Below are 14,507 nucleotides of genomic sequence, written 5' to 3'. Positions count from 1 at the left end.
TATGTCGGTATTGCAAGGTTACCAACTCTCATGTTGTTTGGTGGCAGACTTCGAGTAACTGTCTCACACGATGAAGAAAATCGCCTGATACACTGTTCTTCTAAATATCAACAGTTAAATAAATTAGCAAATATGACAAAGAGATCCTTGAACATTCTTTTATATTGATCGTCTACGTTCTTTATCTATCCTCTGCAAACACGTTGGTAGGGTACCTGCTGTCCTCAGTGAATGATAGTAAAAGGCGACTAAATTTGATATCTTATATTTTCTCTTCTTTCTAACGTATCCTTCGAAACCGCCTCATTTGAGGACTTGTGTTTGGCGCTCGGTTGTGTGATAAAGGTTCTGAGTTCTGTTCAAGAAGATATCGCTAGATGGATAGGTTGGTTGGTTGGTTTAGGGGCCTGTTAACATCTAGGGTTATGTAAGGACCTCCTCCTATGTATGTGTTGCGTGTGTGAATGATAGTATGTTTTTGGAGGCTGTGGTATATTCTTATTGTGTTTCTTTATAATAGTTGACCCCTTGTCCGTTTAAGTGCTATCTAACTCAAGCTAGCCCGAGATACTCTGGCCCTGACACCAGACATTAGAGCCCCCATTTGAATATTTGTTATTTTTCAATATTATTTCGAGTAAAAAATAATTGTGCCTCAAATTACCATTAAATGTAGAAATAAAGAGACAAAAGTGTATCATATCACACATTAATGCTCAATATTTTAATTACCACTAACCCCAGTAAAGATTTACAGCAAAAATTACCTCTATACAGCTAGAAATGCTGGCGCAGTGATGATTTAAGTAAAAAACAATTTCATAAAAATTGGTAAAACTGTGGCTCTACTCAAAGCGAAAAAAGACAGAATTTCTAAATGGCCGCCAATTGGCCATTTCTTAAAATCCCCATATAAAAAAAACTACTAAAACTAGAAATGTAATATTTTATGACAAAATTTTGCAACTGGTAACTTCCTACAGATATTGATAGATTTTATTTGAAAATCTCATAACTTCTTTGATCTATGTCAAAAACGAGACTTCAACGGGACTAAAACCTCAGAAGAATACAACCTTAAGTGATATCTAACTCAAGCTATCCCGTGATACTCGGCCCTGACACCATCTTACTTAGACGTTATGGACAGATAGATGTCTGAGTTGTATTGATATAATATAACGTGCATGCATGATAAAATGGATTGCTTTGGGTAGACAAATTATTCACTTGTTGAAAAGACAAAGTAAAGTGACTCTTCTCGGTGGTAATGTTTTGTAAGCAGTCTCAATAGGAGATGACCTGGCCCGATACCAAACGGTGTCGGCGAGTTCCACCTTTTGATATAGCACTGCGCTCTGACCGTAAACCAGACATCTATCTGTCATAATGTCTAAGTCTGGTGTCAGGGCCAGAGTCTCTCGGGCTAACTCAAGCATGCCGCCGAAGACTCCGAACAAGCACACCCCAACCGATCGCAATTTTCCCGACAACGGCTATATCGGTCGTCGCAGTCCATTTATGCTGAGCAGAACTGGTACTTTATAGACTATAGCATTCTTAGCTCAGAACCTTTACTCAGAACCTTTACCATATGAGCGAGCGCCGAACACTAGGCCTTACCTTTGCGTCTTTATAGCTTTTTGGGACCTTCAGTGAATCACCTTGATAAAACCCTGATGTCAGAGATGGTCATTCAATCCAACTGTTTTCCAACTAAAAACATCTACTGGTTAATAAACAAAAGGAAACTTCTTCTCTTGTCACTGACGTTTTCGGATGTAAAGCATTCATTCCTTCTCTTGTCTCTGACGTTTTTGAATGTATATCATTCCCCTCTTCTCTTTTATCTGACATTTTCGAATACATATCATTCACCTCTTCTCTTGTATCTGACGTTTTCGAATGTATATCATTCAATATCATTCACCCCTCTGTTGTCTCCGACGTTTTCGAATGTATATCATTCATTATTATATGACTGGTGCTTTTGCTGTATTTTGATTGGTCAATACGTTTCTCAGAAGTATTCATCAACTGCGATATCAACCCCGAAATCGGCGGCGAAAAGCACGCGAGGTTACTGGACTCAGTCCAGATACCTCTCGCGAGTCCAGTAACCTGTGTCAAAAATAGATCGAGGAAAACTCCCTTGAAATGTGACGTCATAATCACTTTTGACGTCAAGTCGTACCCAAATATAGCGTAACAGGAATTTCCCTCATTCAATGACGTCGGGATAATCTATTGTGACGTCAATATTATAGTCGGCAACATATATGGCGGAAGGCAGCAAGTTTACTGCGATCAACGGTGACAACTGCAAACTTCAATTTATGGAAAACGTTCAAGAATGCCAGACGGACTGCAGTTGATACAATATTCCAGTTCTACCAGTCTAAAGAAGAAGCATTTGGATATTTACCATATACTACATGTAATTGCTTTTGTAAACAGAATGTTTGCAAATATCATCTTGTTTTTTGTAGTTTTAAAAGTCTTTTTGAAGAGCCGGCTTAATATCATGTAAGTGTCATATAATAAAACAGTTATCGACCTATTTTCAGGTGGATACGGTGAGTTATCAACCCTCGAAAATGATATAACCCTCGGCCTCCGGCCTCGGGATATATCACTTACTCGGGTTTATAACTCACCGTATCCACCTGAAAATAGGTCGATAATTGTATAATATCATTCACCCCTTCTGTTGTCTCCGACGTTTTCGAATGTATATCATTCAATATCATCACCCCTTATGTTGTCTCTGACGTTTTCGAAAGTATAGCATCCACCTCTTCTCTTGTCGTTGACGTTTTAGAATTTAAAGCATCCACACCTTCTCTTGTCTTTGACGTTTTTGGGTGGCAATAGTGTAGTGTATATTATTCCACAGAACCTCTTTACGACCTGATTCCTACTGGTAAACATATGTGATATACTGGCTTGAGGTATTGGCTAATAACTCCAGGTGACTCTTGATTTCTGAACTAAAGATTGAACCGCGATAAACTCTTATAGTTGTAACATCTACAACATTTGGAACAACCTAATGTTTTGTCCTCACGCTGAAAGTTCACATCATGCTCAAGAACAATATCTTGAAGCCTTTATTTTTCTGTTTCGTTGTCTATGCTCATGTTTCCGTTGATGAAGAGTCCTTCAAAATAATGAAAACGCATGTTAACTACTAATTGTTTTAGCACATACTCATGAAGTTCTCTCATTTACTTAAAACTACAATCGCCATATGTATGTCTGAAGGTCCTTTGGAAACCATCATATAGAGATCCAGATGCTGATATATTACTTTTATCGGTATATGGTTTGTTTTCTTACTCCACAATGTTGCTACGCCTCTATATCCATTTGACATGTGGGTAGAGAATTTGAGTTACGTATCGTCTGCTTTTCTAATTCCTACAATATCCTTCGTTGTTCCACTCATGGTGTTAGTGGTATTTAATTTAACCCTTGGTGAAACACTTGGATGTGCAAAGAGTGACGCTTCAGCGATTATTCATGAGCAACTGGCAATCATATACTAATGGGGCACTGCGTTTCTCTGCGAAGGTGTAAAATATTGAACGTCCATCAGAAGGGATTGAGATATAATCATTCTCCCATACTTGACAGGGTTATTCCGCGGTTGCTAGGGAAGAGATTAAAAGACTCTTTCATATATGGATATGAAGGATAGGGATATTTACTTTAGGTGAGGGTAAAATGTCTCTGTCTTATCCAGGACAAGAAAGCCTGCACGCGTAGAACATATTCGCGTGATACACCGGAAGTTATAAAACGTAATATGCAAATAAAAATTAGCCTGTGCAGTCCACTTGGACAATCAATATCACATTCGAACTCGAGCTCGTGCTTCATGCATGTGCTGAACTTTGACCTAGTGATCATCACAATTGGAATTCCACCTACTTTCACATTTTTCTTTGATATTTACCTGGCAGAAAGACTTTTTTCATACAATATCATTAAAGATTTTTATGCCTGTGAATATATTAAATTTACTTACATTCTTGTTTGTCACAGAACAATAAGTTTAACAAAGATTTTAACAAAGTTAAATAGAAATCTCCAAGTCGATGTATTGATTATTCTTCGTTTTTTTTTTTTTTTTTTTTTTTTCTTTTTTATCGCATATTTTTGTTTTATTTCAACACTGGGATGGGGGGAATTACAGGGGCAGAAAAGGGATCATTCTCTACCTAGAGTAGGACATGGAAATCTCAACCCTTTGAAAATGTTTCTAAAAAAAGATTTTCATAATGTAAAATATCTCGAGAAAGATATTGGCCGTCAACCCTCGGCAAGCTTCGGGTTGACCAGTCAAAATCTTTCACTCGGGATGAGATATCCCTGTCCAAATGACAGACCCTTGCAAATTGTATGATTATATCAATACGTTTCTAATCTTTATGTATATATAATTCAATTTTGTTTGTTACGAACATTTTTATTGACTTAAAAAAAATACTTTATCGGCCCTTATAGGAAACAATGGCGTCGCCGTTTGTAACGTTGCTTCTGATTGGCTGAGATGACGGCGTAATGATTCCATAGACAAAAGAGTCCCAAAATGAATTTTGAATATTGAAGAGATTATCTTTAGTAAATTGAACTATAAGGATTAATTTGAATAGATGTTTTATGTTATGGGAATATAATACAAAAATCTTAGTGTACCCTCATCATAAATATTTATATAGAGTACACTCAGATTTCTGTGCTATCTCCATAACATAAAAAAGAAACATGTCTCTGACATGATGTAAGGGAGGTAACCTACACTGTCTCTATATATACATGTACTTTTATCGTATCACTATGGATGGCAGTCAATACCAGTCTCTTTAGTTGGCTATAAAGTCATTTTATACTAATTAACTTTGTTTAAAAAAAGCAATACGCAGAATGAAAAATAATCTTGTCGGTGTTTACATGCATCTTTAACCTTTTATATTTTTACACGCTTCCGGTTATGCGACACAGCTGTTTCCGGTTGTAGAACAACGTGGGTTTGGATTTCGTATCAGAAAGATGGATAAGTTACAGGATGGCTGGTTTAGTGAGATGAGTGAATTATGGCCAGGACAAGCGATGTCACTTCAAGTGGAGGAGGTTCTTTTCCATGAGAAATCAAAATATCAAGATGTTCTTGTATTTAAGAGGTAGGCTAATTATAGTGTGTATTCCCGTCTAGCGAGACAGATAAACACAACGTGAGTCGCGACTCTCATCGGCGGTACTAAAGATAGGGCTACGCCACGTATTGTTTTAATGTCGTTAAAACCTGTCTTTTATCTGTTGTCGAAAGAGGTTGTCACTTTATCAGGTCTATATATCAGATGCTGTAGCACCGGCACCGCTAAATTTGCCTAAGCTTATATAGGCAAAAGGAGGTGAATAAAAGTTATGGAAAGAATGAAGATGGTTTGTTTTCAACTCTCGGCCAAGCGACAAGATATCAGTATTCCCTGAGTCAGCGACGACATTAAACCCATAACACAAAATTCATTAGACATGAATAGGCTATTTTAAAACGATACTTATCTTAAGCAGTCTTCAAGACTGGAATAAATAGCTAATTTCAATAATCTGATAGAGATCTTATTTTTTTTATATTTTTTTTTTGATAGTGATACTTTTAAACAAATGTATATAACATTATATGAAACCATGCACGGGCAGCCGGACCTCAAAATTGGTGTAGGAGGGGGAAAAAACACTGAAAAGTCACAAACATCCATCAAGTCAACGATGCCTCTCTAGAATTGTTTATATTTTCAACAAGGCCGCTAGTCAACAAAGTATGAGATACGCATGCAATTGGGACATTATCATACAAATGATATACTATGTACTGTACATGTTTGTAGTTTTCCATGTTGAATGATCACTTATACAGAGTTAACTGGTTTTGGTTTTATTAGTTTTAACAGCTAGACTCCCAGGTCATGAAAGGATAATTTATGGACATGCCAGGTTTATTGGTCGAGGAAATTTATATAGAGTATTCGGAGAAAAATTACCGACCAGTGGTCAGTATCTAACAACTGTCTCACATAGGATTTGAACTTACAACTCAGGGGTGAAAGGCTTGTGTTTATTACATCCTGACATCTTTTAAAACCACTCGACCATTGCGACCCCGGACCTAGACATATTATGTCATATTTGTGGATTATATTTATCACCATTCCCATTGATGACACCAAAATGTACATCAATTATTGATTATCGAAACTTTGTCCCATGTATAAATTCTGTTATCTATCATTTGTGTCATGTTGAACAAGTTGAGATAACAAATCTCTTGTGCACACATGCAGCTGTCATTATGTAACACTGGGCCCAGTTTCATGAACATTCCTTAAATTTAAGGAATCCCTTAACTTAAAATTCTCCATAAGAAAGCATTTTGAATTTTAAGGATGCGCTCCTTAACTTAAGATCTTTTCTTAACTTCTGTAATGCTTTCCTATAGAGAATTTTAAGTTAAGGGATTCCTGAAATTTAAGGAATGTTCATGAAACTGGGCCCAATCTGTCACCTATGACAAATAAGTATTGTATGAAACTTGTATACAGCTGCAATTATTGAAAATGTCTGACATTTTTATAATTGATAGTCAATGAAGACATAAAATGCTTGCTTAACTTCCCATAGATTGGGTTTTAGGAATTATGTCGTGAATTCGGAAATGCATCGTTGTCTATGCACAATACATTGTTTTTATGGGATAATGAAACCTTTTTTTAGCTCTTTATGATCCTAAGGTATAGGAGGACCTGTTGGCTTTGTCACTTATGATCTGTTGTTTGCTTGTGTCATGTGTAAGATATTGAATTGAAAACACTACTGGTACGGTTCAACCCCTTGGAACAGAGGGAATTTGTCACCAAAGTGCAAACATTATTGATTATTTTGCTTTCAAATTCCATCTACTTCTTAGTACTTGCATCGATTTAACTAAATCATCGTGAGAGGGCAATCATATATATATTTACACTTGCTAGGCTTGTTCACTATATGCAAGTACTAGCCAATTTTGTTTATCATAACTGCATGGTAACATTGAACTTTGAACTTGCGTATGAAATTGTTCTATGCAACGTAAAGGGGCTACTTTTTTTAAAAGAAAGACATGGCTTTGTTTACATTTTGACGCAACATTACGTGTACATGTATATTGTTGTTCCTCATAGAATTTTGGAAAAATGAAAACAATACATATATGTTTTATATTTATATATGATACAAACATTTTTTAAATTAACAATTGTATAAAGAAAAGGGAAAAAATTTTCTGACCTGGGTGACGTGTAGTGCTTTCATTTTTGTTAAAAATGATGGATGTCAAATGTAAACATTACCTCTGTGTCTGTGTTCGTCCTACAATCGAGTCTTTGGGATGGACGGGCGTGAGACCTTCTGACAGAGGTCAGTTATAAACATATCCTCTTGTCTTTGTTCTTTGAGAATTTAATCATGTGTATTATAAAACATGCACCGCTAGTAATCCACGTGTTGACAGTTACACGTCACCACAAATACATTGTATCCATCGAACACAAGTGAATTTGTTCCATCTATCGTTGGCGATGGATCTAAGTGTATATTGTATAATCACATGGCTCCCAAGGATGTAATATCGTCAAGTCAGACGACCATCTCAAACACGTTGAGCTACTTGAACACCGGTGTTTTGACAACTTCAGCAAACTCCAGTGTGTAAGCGTGCGTCAGCTTCGCCTCTCTACACAATAACAGTGTCACCGAGTTCACACATGTGGTCTGATCAGATTAAATAAAATTATCTCTGAAATTTAATTTGTTTGTCATGTTTATTTTACACTAAAATACTGAACTTTTTTGTCATCGCAGATGAATAATTCTATCTTACGTGAAGAGTCATCATTTGCTGTTCAATTGAGTACGCTCCTCCCACTTTTGACCGACTTTTATTAAATAATTACGTTACTTTCAAATGATGATTTTATTGCATAAAATATAATAAAAAGTCGTGTGAGTGTAAATATAGGAATTGGTAACGCGCCCCATAGAATATATTCTTAGATGAATTGCTCCATACAAGCATGGTTAACATAAAAGCGAAATCTAATCCCTATATATAAATGATTCTTTATTATAATGTAATAGGGACATTTAAAAAAAAAAACATTTTGACTAGGCCCCAAATCAGTAGCTTCCCTGAAATTTCGCTCCAGAATTCTGATCCTTCTAATCTCATGAATGAATTCAATGAATCTCAATTAAATAATTGGTAAGCATTTATGTACCCCAGGTTGAAAAATTAATACTAAAAAAAACTTATTCTTATTAAATGGATTTGTCAGATTACCATTAACATCCAAGGGCCGATATCCAAAGACAAATTAAACATATAATAGTATATTTGGCTCAGAGTATTCTATGAGGAGCTGAAAAAGCATCCAAGTCTAAATTGTTTGGCCAATTCTCCTCATTAGCTAGAAAACCCAGATGCCTAATATTTTACTTGAATCATGCAGATGTAATTTGAATAGCAACCATGAATATTCATAGGACCGACCTTGACTTGCATTCAAGGTTGCAAGTGTCAAATCAGCTAAAATCAATCTTCTTCGTATCAATAATGTGTTGTTGTTTTTTTTATTAGTTTAATTTCCTATTAACTGCATGTAAGGGCGTGCCAGGTTGGAGGTGGAGGGCTTGTAAATATGTCGAGACATCTTAACCACTCGCCATCACTGTCCAAAGGTGGAGGGCTTGTGCTAATATGTGGAGACATCTTAACCACTCAGCCATCACGGTCCAAAGGTGTAGGGCTTGTGGTAATATATCGAGACATCTTAACCACTCGGCCTCACAAGGTCCAAAGGTGGAGGGCTTGTGGTAATATGTCGAGACATCTTAACCACTCAGCCATCACTGTCCAAAGGTGGAGGGCTTGTGGTAATATGTCGAGACATCTTAACCACTCGGCCATCGCGGCTCCAAGGTGGAGGGCTTGTGGTAATATGTTGAGACATCTTAACCACTCGGCCATCACTGTCCCAGGTGGAGGGCTTGTGGTAATATGTCAAGACATCTTAACCACTCGGCCATCACTGTCCAAAGGTGGAGGGCTTGTGGTAATATGTTGAGACATCTTAACCACTCGGCCACCATGGCCCAGAGGTGGAGGGCTTGTGGTAATATGTCGAGACATCTTAACCACTTGGGCCACCATGACCCCTGGGGAATCAATAAGATAGAAACACTAGAGATATAATATTTTACATTAATGGTGTCCATATCTCACATAACTGTGATATTATTTTGGTTGATTTTGATAAGACATTTTATAATTTCAGCAAAACCTATGGCAATGTTCTAGTCTTAGATGGTGTTATACAATGTACAGAGAGAGATGAATTTTCATATCAAGAGATGCTGGCTCATTTACCTTTAAACTCTCATCCTAACCCCAGGAAGGTGAGTTAATAATCTCATAGCTGCATATTTAATGTCATATGCAGTGCTTTCTCAATATGAAGAACAAAAAAGGTACCTCTGACAAATTATGCTTATCTCATTCCATTAATTCCCGAGAGGTTTGTTATAACCTAACCAGTTTTACAGTATAGGTACATTCTTCAGCCATCTTTACCTATACCTGTGTCTTACTGCATTCTGGATGGTAATCACAGGCAAAATGACACTGTTCAACAGAAAATATATCTCGCACTAATATGGCTGCACATGTGGTAAAATGGTATACATTTATATATCATATATGTATTTCTTCTTTTGAAGGTTTTAATTATTGGAGGAGGTGATGGAGGAGTACTTCGTGAAGTCGTCAAACATCCAGAAGTTGTTTCAGTCGAGATGTGTGAAATTGATGAGGTAGGTGTCCTAACACTTTACAATGTTGCAGAAGGGCATATAGAGTTAACCATGTCTGTGCTATATCTTGTCTTGTATAAATGGACATGAAACTATTATATATTTTTCTAGTAATTTAGTAGTAACATTTTGAGAAAGTTTTATTTTTTGTTCCAGAAAGTCATAGATGTTTCCAAAAAGTTCCTACCAAAGATGGCATGTGGGTTTGAAAGTCCAAAGCTGAAGTTACATATAGGAGATGGTTTTGAGTACATGAAAAAACATCAGGGAGAGTTTGATGTCATCATTACGGACTCCTCAGATCCCATAGGTATGTCAAACATAGACTTATAGGGCCATTCCAACACCTAACATTGTACCTTTTCGGCAAGCATGCATTTTCTACACTGTAATTCTCCTTGTGAACATATCAATGTTGTATATATAAATTTTGATCAAAGTCACAGTAAATTTGGATGAAGATAATTACTTGACAGTTTAGCATGTGTAAGGTCTTGGATGAACTTTTAACTTAAATAGGCAATCTCTAAATTGCAATTTACAGAGTTATTGCCCTTTGTATTCTTTTTTTTTCTAATTGACTACAAAATACATATGTTTGAAATTGAAAACAAGACAAATGTTCAATGTGATAATTTACTTTCATGCTGTACCTATAAATTGTTAATCAAACTATAGAGTAAGCATCTGTGAAAGTTCTTCTTGATAACATAGGTATTAAACTCGTCTGACAATAAATGTCAATATATTAACATTTATTATCAGATGAGTTTAATACCTATGCTTGATAACATCCGGTGAACAAATATTACAGTATCATATATAGTTGATGCTACTGTTTACAGGTCCTGCCTCTAGTCTTTTTGAAAAGTCTTACTATGAATTGATGAAGAAAGCGTTAAATCCTACAGGAATTCTGTGTTGTCAAGGTGAGTGGGAGTTTCATAGTCAGTAGATATTTAGTTCTTTAACCAACTGGATCGATCTCTGACATTCTTAAAATGTCTCAACCAAGAAAAATATTTATGGTTATAAGCTTTCAAATTAATGTGAACTGCTTATTGAAAGCAATAAAGAAAAGCAATAGACTTTTTTTTGGAAACTTTTCACATACCTACATTGTATATCTTGGAATATCAGTTCTATATGCACTGGTTTTGTTTAAGTTTTATACATAATGAATATATATATCCAAAATGAAATTATTCATTTATATTTGTTGGTAAATGACCAGTAAATAAATATAAAATCCATATAGTATCTTTACTCCAATGGTTGACAATTAACATCTTGTGCTTTTGTCCCTTGTCCACGAGGTGATGAAAAGTTATAAAATTAACCCCTTGTTTATGAAGTATTTGATGTAAAGTTCTGTTCTTACCTCCCGTGTTTATTATCTCCCTTGTCTATGAGGTGTATGATGTAATGTTCTGTTGTTATCTCCCTTGTTTTGTTATCTCCCTTGTCTCCCTTGTCTATGAGGTGTTATATGTAAAGTTCTGTTGTTATCTCCCTTGTCCATGAGGTGATGTAAAGTTATAAAATTAACCCCTTGTTTATGAAGTATTTGATGTAAAGTTCTGTTCTTACCTCCCTTGTTTATGAGGTATTTTTAAAATGTAAAGTTCTGTTGTTATCTCCCTTGTTTTGTTATCTCCTTTGTCTATGAGGTGTATGATGTAAATTTCTGTAGTTATCTCCCTTGTTTTGTTATCTCCCTTGTCTATGAGGTGTTTGATGTAAATTTCTGTTGTTTTCTCCCTTGTTTTGTTATCCCCCTTGTCTATTAGGTGTTTGATGTAAAGTTCTGTAGTTATCTCCCTTGTTTTGTTATCTCCCTTGTCTAAGAGGTGTTTGAATTTTATGTAAAGGTCTGTTGTTATCTAGGAGAGTGCCTATGGTTACACCTTGACCTGATCAAAAACATGCAGGATTTCTGCCGTAACCTCTACCCAGTAGTGGACTATGCCTACACTACCATCCCTACCTACCCCAGCGGCCAGATTGGATTCATCCTCTGTAGTCTTAACCCTGTAAGTATTTTGATGATCAGCTGTAGTTTCAATACCAACAATGACATTATATATGCAACAAACCAACTGATTAGTACATCCTTTGAGGAAAGTTTGTAACCGAAATGTATTAACCGGATCTTCAGTCTATATATGTATAGGCAACAATACCTCTTGACCTCCTCAAACAAAGACTTGAGTCACTGGACTCAACCCGGGTGGCACATTCATGGCTAAGTCACACTTACAGATGTCCTCATATTTAATTAAACATAACTCTATACTTAAAATAGTTTGTTTTCTTCTGTCTATTCATAATTATACACTTCCCATATTTACGTGTATGATATGGATGCACTTTACTATGTCCATTACATCTAGACCTTATCTCTGTAGCAGTGAGGATATCAGCTTAGTGTTTTACCAGTAACATTCTGTACCAAGTTGTGCCTACGAGCAAAATAATGGTCTGTCACGTTGTTATTGTGTGAAGTTTTTTCAGTGATTCAAGTTTTTGTGCTGCTATGGTGACAAGAGATATAGAAATAAAGGAACTTTTTCTTTTAAAAGGACACATTATTTTCTGAACCACTGAGAAAGTTTACTGAAGAGGAACACATACGATTGAAGCTGAGATATTACAACACTGAGGTACACAGAGGGGCTTTCACGTTACCAGAGTTTGCCCGCAAGGTAAATGTTAACCGAGTGTTGGGTAGGAGGTGAAGACAGTAAATTCTGTACCCATTTAATGACTCACGTCAAATAATACACATCTGACTTTATTATGTGAAGTTCTGTACAAAATGAGGTCACTGTGACCTGTTTTGACTTATAAATTGATGCTGTTACAGGCTATAAATAACCAAATGAAGGTCATTATGACCATTATTTTAGCCTTAGACCAGTCTCACTGTTATTCGTTATTCGTACAATTTAAACTCATTACAGTGTAGTTATCAGGTAAATAACAGAAAAGAAACACTGTACCGATTTTTTTTTAAGGTATGTACTGGTGGTTGGATGTATGGGAAGTGATCTGAATGAATATGCGACCACATTTTTAACTATAAATGAATTTTATCTGTTTATAAAAGTCTTATTCATATTTTGTACTTGCAGGTTTTACGAAATTGATGACCACTGCTTTTGTTTTCTGACTGTAAGTGTGACGCACTGGACACTGACCAGTGTGACCTCTACCTCCATCTGACCTCTGCTGGGACCACTGAGGATCCAATCAGAATCAAGTTGGACACTCTGATTTATACAAGTGTTTTTTCACTGGGCAGAAATAGAACTCTTCAAGGCCCACTACTTTTCCTAAACAAAAAATAAAGGTTTCTTAAAAACAATAATGTAAAAGAAAAATTATATCGATGGCCTAAGATGAGGTTACAACACCAAACAAATGAAAGTTTGCCTGCGTAATCTATGTTGACAGAGAAATGTTTGCCATCTGGCGCAGTGATAAATCAACTAACGCACGGTATTTAGGACAACAGCAGGAAACATAAGACGACCTGCGTTACGAAAATTAACATTAAATTTATTTTAATTAAATTGTTTAGGAGGTGATAATAAGTGTAGTATTAAGGAGGTGATAATAAGTGTAGTATTAACGTTAAGTTAATAAATTTTGCCATTCTACAAAATTATCAATGTCGTTTTACATTCCCATTTGAAAAAAAATAAAAGCTGTTTCGGAATGGTAGTGGGCCTTTAATAAAGTTACTTAATTTCCTTTATCCATTTTTGTCACAAACAGAACTGAAAACTTAACTGTTTCCTCAGCAGACTCTGTTCAATGACTTTCAGTTTTCTTCTGGTAATTTTATTTAAGAATAAAGCTGTGTAATATTTGAAATTTATTATTTGTGAAAAAATGTATTGAGTATGTTCTCAAATGAGCAAAGGAATAGGGTTGTAATACATGTATCACCACTTACGTACTGTTTTGTACATGTTTTTGTATAACTGTGTACAAGCCTCTTCTAATTCATATTCATGTTATGGTAATTGAATCTTTTGTGCGTTTCATTTGTACATTCGTACCAGTTGTATCAATATGAATCTGCTGTATCTCAAATAGAACGTGCCATACCAGCAGAACTGTACGGTACAAGTGGTTCATTTTCAGAAGCATACCACTTTGATCCAAGATGACAGACGCAAGATTTTTCATTTGTCATCAAAATGTTTTCTTTGTTGAAAACAAGACAGAGAATTTTTTATATCCGATGAAATTACATGGATTATCTATTTCAATATATGCCATTATATGGTAAAACTTTTTAATAGGTATTACCTTTACATCCATTTTAAATTGTTAACACCAAAAATACTTGGCTTTTGTATTTCAATGGTATCAATCATATGAGTAATGCCATCAAGGAAAAATCCAAATGCGTTCCATTAGGTGGTGCCACATCACTTAAGTACAACCGGTACGAATGCGCAAAGTGAATGCATGGTTTATGTGGACCAGAATGTACTCATCCTCAACTCAGAACATAAAATACTCAATGTGTTCAAAAATAAATTTGAATATATTGAACATTCACGCTGTAAATATAGGAACACTAG

The 14,507-nt window shown here is 35.7% G+C and overlaps 1 protein-coding gene across 1 annotated transcript; it reads left to right on the top strand.

Annotated features, from left to right (window-relative positions):
* Positions 1-4,995: 4,995 nt before the first annotated feature.
* On the top strand, positions 4,996-13,495 carry LOC138315035 (spermidine synthase-like). Its single transcript, XM_069255765.1, has 8 exons — positions 4,996-5,186; positions 9,375-9,495; positions 9,817-9,909; positions 10,066-10,219; positions 10,755-10,838; positions 11,797-11,942; positions 12,492-12,614; positions 13,044-13,495. The coding sequence occupies exons 1-8, from the start codon at positions 5,056-5,058 to the stop codon at positions 13,056-13,058; spliced, it is 867 nt and encodes a 288-aa protein (XP_069111866.1). The 5' UTR covers positions 4,996-5,055; the 3' UTR covers positions 13,059-13,495.
* Positions 13,496-14,507: the final 1,012 nt, after the last annotated feature.

Source organism: Argopecten irradians, chromosome 1 (genome assembly GCF_041381155.1).
Source record: "Argopecten irradians isolate NY chromosome 1, Ai_NY, whole genome shotgun sequence".
NCBI classification, from domain to species: Eukaryota; Metazoa; Mollusca; class Bivalvia; order Pectinida; family Pectinidae; genus Argopecten; species Argopecten irradians.
This window is presented reverse-complemented; position numbering and strand designations above follow the sequence as displayed.